General features: G+C 42.6%; 1 protein-coding gene across 1 annotated transcript in view; it reads right to left on the bottom strand.

The window, feature by feature from the left end:
• Positions 1-19,603, bottom strand: part of pde4d (phosphodiesterase 4D, cAMP-specific) — a 128,679-nt gene extending 109,076 nt beyond the window's left edge. The window contains exon 1 of the mRNA XM_076099725.1: positions 19,413-19,603. Within this exon, the coding sequence (XP_075955840.1) occupies positions 19,413-19,603 (191 nt within the window). The remainder of the gene's footprint in view (positions 1-19,412) is intronic.
• Between the last annotated feature and the right edge of the window lie 402 nt (positions 19,604-20,005).

Genomic DNA, 20,005 nt, shown 5'->3' with positions numbered 1-20,005 from the left:
AGTGTTGTGTCTTGTAATTCAATGCACAGCCTCCACTTCTGACATCTCTACTTTTTATATCACTGCTGAGTTTTATCTCCCGAGTCAAAGGCAGAAAATAGGAGGTACTCTCTTCATGGTCATAGCTACTCATTGCGATAAAGATGGTGAAGTTAGTTTCACACTGCAGCATCTCCACTGCTTTCTGTGTCGGGGATGCGCTCCTCCAACTACACAAACGCACACAAACATAGACACACAGATGCACACAAGTCCAGCGCGCTACATGGGATAGTATTGATGACTCATAAAGGTCTGTGCATGCCTGGGTAAATGGCACACACATTCAAAAAGGAAAACTCTGTTTATGGAGCACTTTTTGATGTGTTTACAAATACTTTATAAAAGTACAGACACACAATAATGAATATTTGCCAATATCCAATTTGCTGATATTTTCTCAACTCATTTTGGCAGATTGCCAATGCTGATATATTCACAGGTTTTCTTCCCCCCCCCACCGAATTGCAGAGAACATCGAGTGTCTCCTATAGTGGAAATAACACAATGCCTACTGTTATTGTTAGAGCCCACTGGAAGATTCAGACATCAAATACAATGCTTTTCAAAATGTACGTATGTAATGTAAGAAAAATACTTCAACGTAGGTTACACATTTTATGCATCTAATTTATGTGCAGCTAATTTATGCAGCGTGAAATGCCATAGGCTTCAGCTAACACTGTGGTTGTGATAGGAACACCAACCACAAGGACAACAATTGGCCACACTGAGGATGAATTTCACACTATGGACTTTTAACTTAAAGTAAGAAAGTCCTTTGGTCCGGAAGTATGACCCAGTTTGTAGTGTATATAGCATCAGAGATATGACCAGAAGACAAACAATGATTCAGTATGATGGACAAACCTGCAGTCTCATTAAATACTGACTCTGGGGAAATATGCTGGAGGGCATACCTCAGTCATTTTGGCACACGCGCTTCAAGTTTGTGTACTCCCAACTTTAAAGTGGGCGAGTGCAGAATTGAAGCAGTTGTGGGTAGAACATGCACCATATTAGATATCAAGTCCTCCAATGATTACATACAGTGTGTTTGAATGAATTGTATTCTAAATGTAAAAGAGCTGGATCTTTTAACAATGTGACAGGAATCAAACTAATTTCCTCTCTCTCTCTCTCTCTCTCTCGTCACTGCTTCATCTTTAACTTCAAAACTGCACATTCATAGTTAGTGCAAGACTGTCCCGACAGCGGGTGTGTATGATGAATGGGGCAAGACAAGAGAAGACAAATGGGTTAAGATGGCGATGAGAGTTCAGTCCCTTATGGTGCCCCCTCTGGATGGGGATGGCGTGGTTTTAGAGTGTCAGGTGAGGCTGAAACCACAGCTGGCTGTGAAGCTTGCCTGAGAGCAAAGACGGGCGAGGCCATTAAGAATGACAATGCTATAAACCTCTCCTACAACCTCAAGCTAAAGCATGCTGTCGTGTACGAGTGAAGAAAAGTCTCAGGGTAGATTTGTTGCCTTGGCATTTTCAAGTCATAACCCGTTGCATGAAGTGTAGATTTATGTGGCAGCCTTTGCTACTTGATGCCTTCATTGTCAGCATTCATAACCATAGAAACTAGAATTACCGCCACACGGTCATGTTGAAGTTTACATCTATGTCTGTCCGAACTGTCATCGCTTCATCATTTTATCCTATAAAGACGTTGTGTGAAATTATCATAATTGGCTTGTGAACAAAATGCATTTTGTGAGGTCACAGTAACTTTGACCTTTTACCACCAAAGTCTAATCAGTTCATCCAGGAATCCAAGGGGGGTTTGTGCCAAAACTTGACATTGCATTCACAAGCATGGAACGAATGTGAGGACACAGTGACCTTGACTTTTGACCTTTGACTACCACAATTTGGTGCTTTCGTTCCGGTGGACGTGTGTGCCAAATTTGATGAAATTCCCCCCAGGTGGTCCCGAGCGATCGCATTTACGAGACTAGTGCCCCCGGCCACCGCTGTGGGCCGGCACAGAGGCATAAAAAAGAGAACTAATGACTTCTGAATAAATACTCTAATAACATAGCTTCTTTTGTTATGTCGCAAAATGGGAAGGCAAACTGCATTTCACTGTGCAACCTTGTTGTACGATGACCCAAAAAAAGTAACCTTGTAACTTGTATTTCCAGATTGTCTTTTCTTTTTTTACATCCTGCAGCCTTTGAAATATGAATTTCTGTTACAGTTGAGCCTCGAGTCATCTTGCGCTAAATGATGCAGATGCAAACAGGCAGGTGGGGCACACCGGAGGGAAAAGATGGAAGTGGGGCACAGTCAGGCTGCCCTGCAGACACGTTGCAGTTTTTATCACTGCTGCATCTACAAAAAACAGATCACGTGTGACAGACTGCTAGATTCCCCTTGCCCTGCCCAACTTTGTGCATATATAGATTCCTGTTGCCTTTAAAGTTAATAGAGATATTAAGTACAGCACAGTTGGAAATGGTTGGACCAAATTTCCCCATTTAAAGATTGGGGGGGGCGGGGCGATGCAAACCCTGATGAGTTTGCACGCCTGGCGTTGCATGCTCATGTGCACTCATGTGCACCTTCTTGCACATATACAGTACGAATGTGGAAACCCACCGGTAAAAACATAACACTACATTTCACTCTTAGAGCTTAAGTCTACCCAGGGTAACTTTATATTTCAAACTGGTGTATGTATTTTCAATAAGTGAGCACCCAGTTAAGAGTTTGATGAAAACTGCTTCAGACAAGAACTTCACCATCTTCTCCTACTCTCCACAAATACTCTCCCTGCCCTCCTCTTCCTCCCCGCACTCTGCTCACTGTCAAAGCGTCCTCATGAGATCTCATCACTAATGAAATCAGTGCACCCCTCCAACTCATGTAGCTATGGCGACTATTTCCCAACTGAGCTAGGTGACCTTCTGTGAAGGGAAAATGCGAGCAGATCAACTCAAAAAGGACGAATGTATTTCATGCACATACGTAAATCAGATTCAATGTACAACTGGTCCCCAAAGATGGGTCATGCAAATTAACAGTACAGGTCAAGGCGTGGATGGAATTGTTAAAAGGAAGCCATTGTCAACATTATCTCTACTGACAGGCTGCCCCGTTTCTTTTTCAGATTCACCATTTTTGTTACTTCCATTCTATAAAATGGACAGATAGAGACTTGTCCTCTGTACACGTCTGAAAAGCTGCTGAAGGTGTGCTGTCGACTGTCACAGTCTGTCAAAGGTTGAAAGCTAAAATCCTTACTGTGCGTTTGTAAGATGAAACCTTCTGTGGGAGCAACATTGACATTTTGATGATGCTTAATGGCAAAATAGTCATATTCATAAGGCATAGATCACACTGGTGATGGATGTCATAGCCACATTTTAAGTCATAGACAAGAAAGAAGTAAGTATTAATACAAAAGGCAGTGGCAGAAACACAGACAGGCACAGAGAGGCACTTTGCTTATGAACCAGTTGCACCACCAGACGTATAGTACAGACAGAGCAACACAACAGCAAACTGGACGGAAGAGAGAATAAAGACTCGGCTATTAAGGGTCAACAGATCACCAACGTAGCTGAACCACTGTGCTGCAGGGGGTGTTTATGTGTACTGGTCATTATTGCCCGATTCTGTTGTGGACAGGGGTCCTGAATCTGTGTGACAAAGGGGGCTTGGAACCGTATACCTGTAAACTAAAAACAATGCCAAATGAAAGCACTGACAATTTTGCAAGCCTTTAACTGGTTAAAGGCTTAAAAGGGAAGAATACTCCATATGAAACAGCAGGCTTAGAAGGTGGAGGGGTTTTAGAAGTTTCTATGAGACGTTTGATACTTTTAAGTCTACAGCAAGAGTTTAATGCTTCTAGCATACCTTACATACCAGTAGCAATTTAGCAGTCCTTGTATTATTGCATGTATATTGCATGTGTGGTTATACATGAGAGACTATAAGCACTTGCACAAACATTAGCATGCTAATATGTGGTTGTGAAAGAGCAGTGTCATGGCATCGGGTGGGTTGGATATGGAAATCCTTTGTTTGTAGTGAATGATGTAAGAACAAAAATATCTTCTCAGCTAATAAAAACTGTATTTAAAAGAATGTTGCCTCTGTGAATACAGTCTGGATTTACAAAACATTTAGAGTAATGAAGTAAGTGAAGAAAATTACTGTAAATTAACTTTACCCACAATAGCTAGTTTTGTAAAAAAAAAACATTTTCGGTAGCTCAGTCATTCTAAAGGTGATGAACCAAACCAAGCTGGATAATGTACAATAGAACAGTCTGATAATGATGCAACAACACAAACTCAAGAGTTCTACTAATGACTCTGTAACAGGAGCCGTCAAGACCAGCCTCTCCATTCTGCCCCATGGGTCCGCTACAAAATCCATCTCCTGTTAATAAGCAAATGGTCCTGTGCCGATTTATTAGCCAATCCCCAAATCCCCATAGTGAGATAAAATCAACTCATGAGTCACAGTCTTAAACTGACACTCAAACTAAAAACTTTTCAATTTCAAAGACGCCCACCCTGTAGGCTTGTGTGTTGGCAGCACCAGACAGATGCATTCCTCATAGAGAGCTTGCCATGGTCATTCGGAATTCATGTCAGTTCCAGTGGATTACGGCAGAAAAACATCACAATGTCCATAGAAACAATTCCTGCAGCTCAATCCACTGTTCTGCTGTCCATGTCTCTGCTCAGAATAGTCCTAACACTGAGTTTTGACAACATATGCTGCAGGGTATGTTGTTTACAGTCTACGTTTGATTGTGTTTGTCATGAACACCAGCAGTTCCCCATGCAAGCTACAAATGGGAGCAGTATATTATATTATTATATTTGACTAGTGAAAAGTTAGGAGTATGTTCCATTCAACTACACTGGGATATTCCAACAAGCAGAATTCAGATTTTCTGAAAATGTTCTTTTTATTATCGATTTACACAACATAATTGTGTATCATGATATCTCGATAAAGTGTTTCTTCAGCATACGGTTCCATTTAAAGACTATAAATTATCATATTGTGTTGTCGCCCAGCCCGAGACATATTTTTGCAAAACAATGATCGTAGAAATAAACAGACTTCTGTCAAGCTGTCAAGCCTATATAGGACATCTAAAAACGAAATCATTGACTTTGGGAGAAGATTTTTTTACGACTGAAGACGAATTTTAATTGATATCTAGATCAAAGGGAGCATTGTTAAATATCTGTCCCAGTACAGTAAATCTACAACAACACTGATGAACCATGAATTAAAGCTTTTTTATTATTATTTTAAAACACAAATGAAACGCATGATAACGATTACAGATGACCTTCCTTAATTACAAATTTAATTTACCTTTATAATTATCATAAGACTAAAGCTGTATTCTACTACAATTTATTATCTGGTAGTGATTCGACCATACGTGCCAACAAACACATGTAAAACATGTATGCAGACATCTAATGCATGTAAAAACAGAACCACATGCGCAACCACTATCCGCGTCTGTGACCGTGGTCACACTTAGCTTTTCAATGTGACTTTTGTCATCCACTCGTGCCAGGACGTCAAGTGTGTACGCTCCGAGATCTTGTTCACATTGGGATCCGTTCAGCATCCCTTTGGGGGCCGAGGGGATAAAGCACGGACTGAACTGCAACGTCCACAGTTCAAGTCTGCCAGGGAACCGTTGTCGTCATTCCCCTTTTCTTTCCCCTCAATTCCTGCCATCGCTCTACTGTCAGAGTCCCAAATAAGAGCCACACAAACATCCCAGAAATACTTAAGGTCCAATACTAACGGTCACTGTAATTATGGCTTGGCCCTCTTTACCATGCCAAACGTTTGATGGTCTCCTTCATTTCATGCAACGCAATGCTGCAAATATCCTACCGGCAAATCATTCAGGACCAAGATGCCGAGAAAGAAGAGCGCGAGAAGAAGAGAGCGAGAGGAAAAGACAATAAGGGAGGATGGAAGGAAAAGAGGAAAACTGAGTAGTAAGTGTGTCAGTATGCGCACAAAGCAATGCTGTTATTTCTGTGCCCCTGTTTGCGTCAGTGAATGTACGTCTCAAGAGGACACACTGATTGAAAGAGAGAGAAAGAAAATAGGTGAAGGAAAAAAAAGCGGAGGGGAATAATCTGAGAAACTAAGCACCACACGTGAGGTGTTGAGGCCTAGTATGACTGACGGTTATCAATGACTACAGCGCAGTATGAAACCCTGATCATGTTCAGGAAGCCTTGTATCTTGGCGTTTATTGTTTGCCCATTTCCTCCAGCGGGTGATACCTAAATAGCTGCCACCCTACTATATGATGCGAATGATATAAACTGTTCCATTAAAGCCATTGGGTGAGGTCATATGTTTTCATTGTGGCACCACTGGATGCGAGGGAATCAATTGCTTTCCAATGTTGCCTGCTTGATCAGATTCCACTACCACCCGCTTCTACAGAGTCGGATCATCACCAGTTGAAATACGATGTATTGCTGTCTGTCCAGTCTTACAGGACAATTGAGACCAAAGCAATTTTATTCATTTCAAATAACTGATGCAATTTACTAAACGCGTTATAGGGGGAATTCTGGTGGCCTCGGGTTTATCAAATAAAAACTGATTTATGTATTCAAAAGCATATGGTTTACTAGAAGGCAATGCATTTACAGTGTATGCATGGTTAAGACCAATAACAGCCTCTCATAGTGATGTTGAAATTGAGTGGGTCCCAAATAAAATGTGTGTTCTGTGAAAAGTTCTTGTTTGAGGTTACAGTATATGGTTATAATGAGCAGAACACACACACACACACACACACACACACACACACACACACACACACACACACACACACACACACACACACACACACACAGAGTGCTGACATTTAGCAGAAAGTCACTGACCTATAGACAGCTTAAAACCTCTGTTGAGAAAAGTCAAGAGGCATCAACTTAATAGTTTTAAACGTTTTCAGAAATATGTTTCTTCTCTTTCTGTCTGGGAAGAGTTTTGACATTTTCCCTACATTCTTTGAGCTTTGAAAAAAAAAAAAAACTGGATCTCGTCCTGTGTGAGACAAATGAACCGGTAGGAAAATAGTGACCGGTGTCGGTTTTCAGAAATAGATGCTGACTAGTAATCCCTGTTTTCATAGTAATCTCCACAGCTTTGACACAGAGATCCTGACAGAACGCATAAATAATTCATGTCTGTATCAAAGCTATCAGCAGTCCCTAGACCAGACCAGTGGCTAGCCCAGCTAGAGTCTGCATCACCCTGTTGAGTGTAATGTGATCGGTACAGCACAGCCAGCCAAGAGCTCGGGGAATCACCCGGCAGCAAGCAGTCGGCCTGGAGAGGCTCTGGCTCGTAGCTCTTTATGAGGCTTCCTTTAGAAGGTGTTTTCATGCATTTTATTAGCCCAGCAGGTGACCAGCGACGAAAGGGAAGCCAGGGGAGAGCAACGAAAAACAAATGCATGTTCCTGCTGGTTGAAATTAGTTGAGCACATCTCCTCTCTTTTATGAAGCAATAATGTTTTCCTAGAGCCAGTCACACTCGCCAGCCTGTGGTTCCTGCTGGACAATGTGCAGCTTTCACATTGGACCAATATGTTCCCTAAGCAGGATCCCACTATACAACAACAGTGTTCATACAACATCCAGTTGTGAACTTCAATTGCAATCAGCATTTGCTTTGTTTGGACATAACTTCTACGAGATTGTATTTTCTTTCCGTCTCTGCAGGTTTGATTGAAAGCGGCTGGATTGTTTAACGACCACAGAGAATTGTCGGGTCTTCCGAACAAAGAAAGCAATTCATGCCACCACTTTCTCTGATGTGACTTTAAAAAGTGACGACTATCAATAAAACTGATTTGCGTTACAAAAAAGCAGCAGAGCATTTGTATGTTTAAGTGTGCCAGCTGAAGCGCTTTTTGGGGCAAATTCAACTCAATGAATATTTAACCTGTAAACTACAATTCACAGCGTGCACTAATAGGCGCTGGCAAAAGGTTCAGAGATTTGAAACTAGAAGACTTCTTTGTGGCCTAAGCCATCTGTATTGAGACGTGAATCAATGTTAAAAAAAAGGTGGAGGAAAGTAGGAAAAGTGAACACTTATCAAGTCCTCCCTTTTTTTTTATATTTTATCAAAAAAATCTAATATCAAACATAAATATTTTAACTTTCCACCTCAGTGTTGAACACACGCACCCTGATCACATCGATCAAACAAACAATAGGTATTCTAAACAAAAACAATTCATCAGAAAGAAACAGAACAGCCTGCATAACCGTTTCCCTCTCTCATCATCCCGCTCATATCCATTCAGTGTTATTTTTAAAAATATGTATAAACTTCTTCTTGTTTTCATTTCCTCCTTACAGTTGTATCATAAATTAACTGTTTTGACTGGAATAAAATGATAATTTGCATTAGTTCTCACCAACTGATCATGCTGAGTCTCTCTAGTTTGACAGAACCTTTGTATACTGTTAGGTTAGCATATATATTTAGCTTGCTGCATGACCAAACCTTCATATTCCAGTGCTTTTAATTTGATAAAGAGTGTGTTTGTGTTTGATTTAAATGCATTTGTTATCAGTTATATGGGACTATAAAGCAACAGTATTTGGTCTATAATGAAGTTTGATTTAAAAGTTTGTTTTTTTACTTTACATTATATTGCAATTGACTTTGATCTGGTAAAAGTTAAAGAATGTCACTTCATGATTGTATTACAGACAAGGCTGACAGAAAGACTGAAACACTGACTGTAAATGCCATACAGTAGATTTGCTAATGGCTTCTGAGTAGCTGTGAAGTGGCATGGATTTTCATGAGTGTTTTTGGTTGTATTCCATCCACTTGATGAATGGAACATAAGCATATTTCATCCACTCGTATGAACAGTGTCCCACTGATTGCATGTTGGGAAACGTATTCTATAAAAGCGTAAAGTCCTTTTTCGATGAGATTGTTTTCTGTGCATATAGCTGAGGTAGGGAAAAATGTGATCCCTTCTTTACATAGACACACAGTATCCATATCTTATATTGTAAAAAAATAAAATGAATTAAATAGTAGAAAAGTCTTTATCTCCTCAGTATTGATATTTACTGTACATCTATTACCGTGATCATTTTAAAACATACCAGCGTCTGATCAGGATGAGGCCTAGCACTACCAGTTTGATTAAAATTGACTTCCCACGTCAATGTCCGCATAACTGACTTCCTAATGCACACGCTCATCTTTCACTGCCGGGTAACTCGCACAACTCGTCTGAAGAACAAACTCAATACACGTTCCACTTCTGCCTGAATGAAACAGGTCAATGAGACCCAGACGAGGGGCTAGCATTCACATGTATTCATCAGCTCTGCCTGCCTTTGATGCTGTGACACAAAACACAGACGAGTCCACAAATGATCCCTCATGACCCATTTCATTAGCCAAGCTAATGTTTGATGCTGATCTCTGCTAATGGAAAGTTCGGTACCTTGTCCGCAGTGTGTTTATTAGCATGTTTCTGGACATCTTTCACATGCCTGGGAGCCTAGCCATGCAGTACAATAGATGTGCATTGTGGCAGCCTGTGCAGTATGACTGGGGTTATATATAGCCATGTACCAAAAAGCAGCTCCTGGCTCGCTCACTAACGCCCTTGGGATGTAATGACATAGCCAGGGGGTTATGCTTTGTACGGGCTAAAAAACTCACTCTGGCAACTCTCAGTCGTCAGTCACAGTAGGAGGAGGAGGACTGGATGAAGAAAAATCAACGACTGTTAAATACGACGTCAGACTAGAGTGAGAGGCCAGAGGTACGTTTTTCCAATCTGCTGCAGCTGAGGAAGACAAAGTCTCCAGATGGTCCACCTTCCATTCCTCCTCCCTTCCCTCCTTACATGTTTCATCCCTTTTTCTTTGTTTCGACATTTCCTTTTCTGCCCACTGAATCGCCAAATCTCGATTGTTAAGAGAAATCCTGATGCCCCTCTTCAATGACATCTCCACAGATAAAGACCCCCCCCCCCCCCAGCATCCCCATGCAGGGACAGGCGAGCAGGGAGAAATACCATCTCCTCATCAAAGGATGCTCCAGATTCTTCTTGAGGTCTCACAGAAGCCGTGAGCAGCGTCAAGGCCCCGGCCTCCATTGTGACACATTTAGTTGATGCGTTGTACCATGGGGACCTTGTGCAAACCATCCACAGTCCTCTGAGGTGACAGATCTGCTGTCTTCCTCTATCCGCAAGACTGAAATCAACTGTGTGTGTTGAGCAAGTAGCTGGCACTTCTTATTAGCTTTCTACAGGGGCACTGCCTCAGAAGTTGTTTCTATCTGTCCTCTACAATCAGGAAATATGTCTTCTTTATCTAGCTTGCAGTAACAGCTTGATTGCTGAGGTTTTTTTTTCCCCATGTCAAGATAGGCAACCTGCCACTGCCTTGATAATTGGAAAAGTCCATCAAATGCATGGCTTGTATGTAAACGCGCTTGCGTCACGCACCGCATTTGCACAGGCTGAGGAGTATCTGAACAGCCGACTATATGTGCTAGAAAGCTTTGAAGCCCGGAGGAGAAGTGGGCTGTGACAAGCAGCCGTAGCTCATCTGTGAGTTTGCAATGGCCGTCGAATCGACTTTTAAATCAATGCGAGCAACGCCGGGAGGCGGAGCCACTGGTGTTTGGGTGATACAATCAATAAGGCAATATACCAAGCAACGTTGTTTTCATGAAACAATCAATGAGGAATTTTACACTAACCAATGTGCTATTTTTAGGTTAGTTAATTGTAATTTACACAGAATAAAAAGACTTGAGTCACTTTGAGAGAAATGGGTGCAACCCTTTACCTCCCACACTTTAACTGCAGCTGTTCTGCTTTTTACACAACAGCTGCTGCAGCTGCAGCTGATTGCCTGCAGCTGATTGCCTTGCTATATGCTGTGCATCGTATAAACACCTGCATTGGTATTGTGGTCAATGTGTCATGATGGGATTGTCTGCTGTTATCCTACACCTAAGGTGTGTTCATTTAATGAAATCCACACCAGATGGAGACCCTTGCGAGTCCAACTGGCAGCAGACGTTGAAATAAGAAGTAGAAAAACGCGTAGACCCAATGGATGCACATTAAAACCACGACCAATCAAATTACCCTATTGGCCAAATGAAAATACTGGCGTGCTGGGCTGCTGTGTACAAGGGGCCAGATTTGATTTGGCCGGCTGTTAGTGTTCCTGAATATGTGCTGGAGTACAATGCGCCTCTTACGTAATTAGCCTCCTGTGCAAAATTTGATTTGTTTGGGTTAATCTACGTGTAATTACCCTCCTGGAGCAAATCTGAAAAGTGCTTGAATGATCTTCAATGAAGTTGAATTACATGAATGTCCTGTTAAATTGCCCTTTGTTGGGATGTACAAGTTCAATGGAACATTTTCACATCACACGGGTGCTTTAGGCCAGCACATCACTTTGCAATGTCGCTTCCATCTGTGCTCTCATCACTCCCTCCCTCCCTCCCTCCCTCCCTCCCTCCTCCTCCGTGTGACTGCTCTGCCACTGTGACATGGACCATTCTGTCCGTCGGCCAGACAAGCCAGTGTGCTTTCTATAGTTGACTGGACCTGAAGGCAAGTATCACTCTTAACTACACAATTACCATCCATTTGTTCTATAAGAGGAAGAAAGAAAGAAAAAGGCGAGCTACTTGACAGAAACTTACATCCGCAACACTCACTTCAGTCACACAGCTGACGTGACCTTCTCAGATTTCATTTCAGTTGATCTTTTTTTTTTCTTCCCCATCCTTCCTTCCCGGAACAAGTGAGTAATTAGAGCAGAAACATTTCCCCACACACCCGGGCTGTCAGAGTGCAGAGCTGTCTGTCTGTCTGTCTGTCTGTCTGCAGACAGGCTTCACTCAAACTGCCTTCATTTTACAGCATCTGCTCTGGCTAAATACTTCTGTGCAAGCTGTGTCTGGAGACCCTGCACTTGCCATGCATGCGCCAAGATTATCCACGCTGTTGTGTGTAGCGAGTCAGATTGTTGTGAGTGTTATTTTATATTAGTGGTGATGTAGCCTAAAGCTTTCCTACTGCATCTCTTTCCCTCATAGAGACCAGACGGTATTTTCAAACATGGAAAGTAGACTACCCGGTCATTCTGAAGCGAAACAGTATTAATCCCTGAAGATCACAAAACACTACTTTTAAAGGGGGGGGGGGGGGGGGCTGCCAGCATGTGTTGTGCTCGGGGTTACTCTCATGTGCATATCCTCTGTGACCTGCTGTTGGTCAACGCCTACCTTTTCTTTCCAGTCTCTGTTGTCACTCTTCACGAAGTAACCTCACATCTCTGCCTGCCTAGTGTGCCACATTTAGTCTATTCAACAGCACAATAAGCCTGTGATAACTGTGCTTACTTATTCCTTTTAACTTTTCCTATTTATTTTCTAGAAATTAGGAATCATTTGCAGGCTGACGCATCTTTCTGACCTACATTTAACAGTCAACTGTACGCGCGTGTAAGCTCCGTTATTATTAAAAAATATATATATATATATAAACACACGTTATGCCATAACTCAAATGTAAAAAATCTTATCTTATGATGATAATTTTGCGACTATTTCATTATTTTCGCTATCGGCCGACCTATTTACTTTACCCATCGTGTCGTTACCGTTACAGTAGTGTACATAGTAAATGCTTTCGACGGTGCGACGCTAAAAGTGATGATAAACAGAGGTCGAGCCCAGGATAAGTCCAGAATCGTATAACCTCCTCAAAGTTAGGACTAAAACCGAGCCGAAAGACTTCTCCGCTGTCGCGCGTCGGTCATGCACACAACGCCCATGTTCACCGAGGAAATTAGAAAGCGACACAAGATGAAGAAAAGCAGTTTCTCCCCCTTTTTGTGCCCTTACCGTCGAAGACCTTGAAACGACGACGGCCACGACATCCTGGATTTCTTCAGCCCGGGTCGGTGCCCCGTGTCCACAGCGTACGTCCGGTCCATGTTCCTAGGTTTGAGGTATCTCTCGGTGTCCGAAAAGCCTCTTTGTCTCACGCGGTCGTTCTTGCTCACTACCAGCGCGTGGTGGAGCGGAGAGAGCGCCGGCTGGTTCTGCCTCCACAGATGTTTGGGCGCCTTCGCACTCACGCCGGTTCCGCCGGCGGCAGCCAGAGACGCCGTGCCCACTGTCCCGGGGGCAGGGTCCATCCTCCTCGCCACGTTGGTTTCAAAATATTTTGCACAAGAAATAAGCACTTTAGAAGCATTCAAATGGAATGAGGGGGGGTTAAGTGATGAGAGGGAACCTCACAGCCCTGCGAGTTTTTAGAAATTGAAAAAAAAATAATAATAAAAATAGCTCCAAATGCTAAATTATAGGCCTTACCCTGGAAGTAATCGAGAAAACTTTAAAGCCACTCTGGGTGCGTCACGTCCAGTTTGTTTTTTGGAGCTCACGTAATGAGTTCAACTCCATCAACTTCATCCTCACTGCCCCGCAGATACACTGTGGACAGAGCCAAACATGAACCCAGTGACGCATCACGAGGTGGACCTACAACTGCGGTTTGGAACGGCCAAGTGTCCCACAATGAAGCTCCGAGGAGGGACTCGACTCAATTAAATCTGGTTTCCAAGTGCTCCCCGCTCTCTCCGTACACGCCCGTTTCAGCAAGGTGCTCGTGCTGCTGCGGCGGCGGCGCGAGGACAGTCCTCGCGTGCGGATGGTCATTCCACGTTACCACTCGAACTTCTGAGAACCCCCCCTTTCCCCCACCATATCACCACCTCGGCTGAAGTTAACTTAACCCACGGTGTGCGTAAAACCAACTCGACATAGTCCTGTTCTTCCCTTCTCAAGTCCCCTGCAAAGAAGAAGCGGCGACGGGATATAGGGAGCAGGGTGATCCATAAAACATGAGCGACCCACCCGGAGCACCTCCCCTTTAATCCTCCACAAGTGAGGAGCAGGGAGTGGACAGAGAGACAGAGAAAAATATTGGTTTGTGTAGAGTTGAAGAAGAGGACATGCACTCAATAGAAGTGACCAAATAAGGAGCATATTCGTAACAGCAGGCGTTTAACACTGCAGGTAAAATAAGCTCACCTTGACAGTAATTAAACCGAGGGCCTTTACAGGATGTCGGTGTGCGTCTGTGATGTCTACGGGGCGCAGAGGAGTGCAAGCATCCAGCCGCCCTGTTAAAAGCTCTCCTCCTCTGTTTGTCATCATTTCCACCAAAAGGGGACTTTCAGGGAAGACTGCTTTCTCTCCCCACACTTCCGTTGCAGCTCAAAGCCCATTACCCTGGCAGCTCGGAGTGTGCGTGGGGATTGCAGTCTCTCCAGCTTTAGCAGCAGAAATGCAATCCCCCTCAGACATGGGGTGACTTACAACAGAAGTGGCCGGTTAAATGAAACGCAGAGCAAAGCCTTACGTGCCCACATCGGCAGCTCATGTGAGGACTTTGTGCTGGCCCACCTTTACCTAATACTGTGAAGTGAACCATACTCCCTGTGCTGATAGAGCAGCACGACTGAATAGTACTGCACACACTGAGGACTGACCTCAAACCTAATTTGTATATTCATTTAATCTATTTTCCATTCCTCTGACCCCAAACAAGGTCTCGGGGGAGATCGTATCCCGTCGTGCAGTAGGAGTCACCTTCACCAAACAATGTACCAGATGGGCAGCTTTTAATGTCTGCACACCTTGCATAAGCATATACTGTATGTGTGTGCCACTGGATTTAATGACTCTGTAAACATCAAACACAGTAATATTTAGATCTGTAGATCTGTCAGCACTCAACATGAGTGCTTCAAGTCATAAGGTGCTTTCAGTCAGCATGATGAATGTACTCTATCATTAATATGTTTTGATATACAGTATGTTATATTCAATTTATTTTACTTTATTGTAAGGCAGTACACAATAGATAAAAGTTGCCCCCCTTCCTGGCAAAATGTGTTGCTTGTTGCTACATGTAGCATGTCGATAGGTCAGTGAACGTCATATGATCACACATAAAAAATAGCTATATTCCAGAAGAAGAGTCAGATCAGGTTTAACGATGCTCGTGGCTAATCGCATGGATAGTACCAGCTCGCGGTTCTGTGCATTATTGCCGTCATTGGTGCAAACGGACGCGTTTTCTGTCCTCACCTGCAGACTTCAATTGTAACATCCAGGTGAAGTGGCTTCGCTTTCTACCGAGGACCATGCATGACAATTTGCTTATTTCATTTTCATGTTTGTTTTCTTTTCTACTTGTTGAATTAGAGTGTTATTTCGGGATAATGGGATAATGACTGAGATAACTGTTAGTGCGGTCGAAAATAAGTGACACCACCTGATTGGTACTTATTTAACGGAGCAGCCAAACCTGACCAATTCACCTCACAGTAAGTAGTTTCCTATTCACAATCTTTATAAGCCTTCCAGAATATAATTAAAATTTGATCAAACCTAAAGAAGATGTTGGTGTATAAATGCCTCTTCTTATAGTTGAGATGTAAAAGGTCTAGTTGCAGCCTCGTGTTCCCTCACACATAGAAGAATGACCCAATCAGTTCCACACAATCAGCTGTACAGGTTTTTAATTAAAAAAAGAAGCACTTGTACCGGTATCTGCATTTACGTGTCTGAATTACTCTCAGAAGATTAAAAGTGGGATCTGTGCATCTGTATCTGTAACCTGCATGTATGCGAGTTTCTAAAATCAAAAGAAAGAAGACAGAAAAACAAACGATCTCTGACTTAAAGCGTATGACTCTTGGGATGACATTTAAGTGTTTGGGAATTCACTGATAGCTTGTTTTGATCCGGTATTAAGCCAATACCCAATACTATTATTGATGCTGGTACAGCCTTTGTCAGCATATTTATATCTTTTTCACATATTACTGATATAATGAACATCTGTTGGTAGTGATTCAATCTGTTAATTTGTCGATGTATTGGTAATGAGTTGTGCCCATCTGTAAATCTTGTCTGCCGTGCAATTATAAAGTCGCACTCTTTGATTGTAATTAAACAACATCGATGTGCATGTAAACAGAACAAAACTTAATGTGGTTTAATGTTCAGTTTGTAGTCTTGGGACTTGCATCTTACAGCACAATCAATATAAGCTGATGTACGTTGAGGCACTGAGGGCTATAGATTATGTCAAAGCTCTACCCTTCCTATAAATTAAACAGAAGCCGTCATACTAAATGTTGAGGAGTGGCAAATACAATAGCATTGGAACCGTTTAATGGACAGACACTGTTTTATATTCCCATCATGAGAGCGTATAATGGAAACGCATTCTTGGTCCGTCACATTAATACTGCAGACGGTCTCATTAGGCCACATACAACTGTATATTTCCTCTTCACCGCTGTGCTGAATTATAGATGAATCAGGCTTGAAGCCTTTGTTAAAATTCTCCCCATCGCCCATTTTTCTCCCTACAGTCCATTGTTTCCTTAAACTGCTCATACTTAGTCCGTTGTGTTATGAAAGCAGTCCATTTTGCTTGATATGGTGGTAACATGATGGGACATGACTGATGGTTTAATAGGTAGGCTTTAAAGGGCGGGATGACAAAAACGTTGAAGTTCTACGAGATAAAACAAGAAAAGGCATTGACATAATTGAAAACAGTCGATACGACCCTCTGAATTGGAGGAGAAAGAGTCAGGCCTGTCCTGCCTTTGTCTTCCTTCAAATCATTACACAGCCCACTTTCAAATTGCCCAATCCTTATCCAGGCGATGTAACCCGATTGTTAAAGAGTGGTCAGCTGTACACACTTGGGAATAGTTTGCTCTTTTCTGAAGGTCACATAAAAGGTTTGCTGACACTTATTCAGAGAGGATGAGCTGCCTCTGCTCTACACCTAATGCCTGACACTTTTTCGGCATTATCACAATGACTTGTCTTCACTACGTGTCTTCACTATGGGTTGCAGTTTCTGTCAGCGATGTGTGATACACCCAACTACAGACAGAAATGTTCAATTAAAGACAAAAACATACCGTATTTCTTGGAATCGACATGTTTCTTTGATATTATTGCACTCATTTTGAAGGGAGGACTGGAAACTCTTTCAGCACTGTTGTGCAACAGGGTCGCAATGAAAATCGCTCCGCCTGGCTGAAAATGTAATTTAGAGCTAAATGACATCAGCTTCTCTTTTTTCCGTCTGAAAGAAGTCCACAAGTCAATAACACTTTCTTCTTGTTTAAAGTCTCCTCCACAACAGCATATTGTCTAATTAAAGCTCTTTTAACAAGCTACGGCCTTATTAATAAGCTGTACCTCACTGCTCGTTTTTTTCTATTGCTTTTCCCTCTGTGAAACTCTGCAGGCCCCATCATTCTTGGCACACAGAGAGAGAGAAAGAGAAAGAGAGAAAGAGAGAGAAAGAGAGAGAGAAAGAGAGAGAGAGAGAGAGAGAGAGAGAGAGAGAGAGAGGGTCAAGACAGAAACATGTAGGAGAAAGCGAATGCATTTTCTTTCTCTTCTGGCACATGACGCGCCACTGAACTGCGTTATGGAGCATGTCATCGCAATCAAAGACGAGTCAGAGGAGCACCACTTTTCCTTTGATTGACAAGAGAACTGCCATCTGTTTCCATGTACAATACTAACTCAGGACAATGGGGATTGATCCCTGATTGTATTTCCACCTGTCAGGGTACATTTCTGGACCGATCGCTACGTTAAATTACGAATTCCCCATTGGGCCTCTGTCTTTGATACAGAATGCTGTTTGCTCTATTGGTTTCCGTCTCCCCTCAGAGAATCGAGCTGGTCGGAGCCTCGGTGTCCGTCTCTGTGTGATTCTTTTCTCACTTGTTGAACGGTCACATTTTCCAAGCATGACAGAGAGAGTGCACACTCAAAGTGATGCTGGGCATTTCTCACACATTCGTTTGTTTCCTCTTTGTCGTAAAACTAAGTAGTCGCCATAACCTCTAAAACGGAGACTTCTAAGGTCTACAGCCTGTACGATATGCTTCACAAAATGTCACACAAAAGCTTGGATAATTAGTTTGAAATATATAAATACATGAGATGTATAAGGATATTGTGTTGCTGTATAACACAGTAGATTAATCAAAATCACTGTGCTTAATCAGAAAATATGTTGAATTCTTTTTTTTTTTTTTTAATGAAAATCGTCTGAGTTGCTTTCATCGTGTTCGTCATGTTCAAATGGTGAAATAACATTCCCTGTTTTGAAATCAGTAAGTGCCAGTGGTGACGAATATAAACCTATTTGGCCTAGTTATTTGATGAGTCACACTTGTAGCCAGTCAGGCATCATTTAAGTGGTTTGCATGTTATTAGTCCACTACACGTCAAGCATACTTTGCATTACTGCCAACCATTTTTCAAATCATACCGTAATTGATGTCCTACCTTTCAGGCAGCCATTTGTTTCTGGTAATTTCAATACGGTATGACACTCAATTAGCAGAGGCTTTTTTTTTTTCAACAAAAAAATGAGAATGAGGATGTGGATGAGTGAGAAACTGAAAAGAGTGTTATACAAAAAGATGTCCAGTTGCATAACATCTCAGTACAGTGCAGACTTAGAGCGGAGTTGCTGTGGCTTTTTCATTTCGCAGGGCAGAGAAACTCTGCTAACTCGTCAGTCAGGCTCACGATAGTGTCTTTGGGCAAAATAAACTGTTAATAATCTCCGCCACTACTTCTAACGGCTTCGGTCTCTAAAACAGTTTTCCCTTCTCACTGCTCATTTCACAACATTGCTAGAAAACCAGGTGTCACCGATTGTTACAAGGGCAACATAGCTCTTCATTTAGAGTTAGCCTGAGGGTTGGGAGGTTAACTAATCTAAGAGCAAAATTAAGACTGGCTTAACGCTACAGACCAGTCTAAAGTGGTTGTCACAATGCAGCTGACGATCCAATCTTGGATACATACCCAATAGTCTATTACTATACAGTCATAACATAACGTTGACAAAGAATGACAGTGATGAAATGTGTACTGTGATGGATTGAAAGAAGTCTCTTTGAATAGATTTTTATGCCGTTCTGAGAGAAAAAGCCCCAAATGTGTAGGATGCTTTGGATTACAAGCATGCAAGCTACACAGTTTGTAGCTGATGAGAAAAGATTACACAGCCACCAGTAAACGTGTAATTGCATTTCAACCTGTAAGCACAGAGTCAGGCACTTAGAGAGAGAGAGAGAGCTGTGTCTTCACTCACTTCAGACAGCTGCTGTATTGATTAAGCCACTCCACTCTAACAACCCCCTACTCTAATTACCCATTCCACAGAAAGATATTCTGTACTTGTCCTACCTGGTGGTGTCAGCGGAGGTGATGGCGATGAGTGGTGGGGTGCGTAGTGGCAGTGTTGTGGGCCGTGGTGGAACTGTGACTGTGTCCGGTTCTGGCTTGCGGTCAAGGTAGTACTGCTCTGCTTGTCTAAAGGCCAAAGGGGGCAACTGGATCGTCCGCCAAGACAGCCTCCGCACCATGAAGGGCTCCATGCAGTTGACTGGCCCCGGCTCTGGGGAGTCGGATGAATCATCGGACACCTGGATGAGGAGAAAAGAAGCTTAGGTGAATTCTAAATTCGAGGAAAAGATCGACCAAATCAGAATCACAATGCAGAGATTCTTCACAGAAGACAGAAATTGTCCAGAGGGTGGCCGGCTCAAGTTGCCATGCAGACCAAGTACGGAGTGTGGACTAGCAGCTCACTGCCGGGGCACTGCTGGGATGCCCCCGCCGGGCATGTTAAAAGCTATATAGCACAGGTCTTTAAAATACATCCACCCAGAGGGCTGGGTTGGATGCCATCATTTCCATAGAAGAGTCAGACAGGTCACGTAGACAAAGTTAGCAACTAGCTGGTGGACATAGTGGAGCATTTAGCTAGCAGCTAAAGT

Source organism: Anarhichas minor, unplaced genomic scaffold (assembly GCF_050575085.1).
Source record: "Anarhichas minor isolate MPS153535 unplaced genomic scaffold, ASM5057508v1 ptg000025l, whole genome shotgun sequence".
Lineage (NCBI taxonomy): Eukaryota > Metazoa > Chordata > Actinopteri > Perciformes > Anarhichadidae > Anarhichas > Anarhichas minor.
This window is presented reverse-complemented; position numbering and strand designations above follow the sequence as displayed.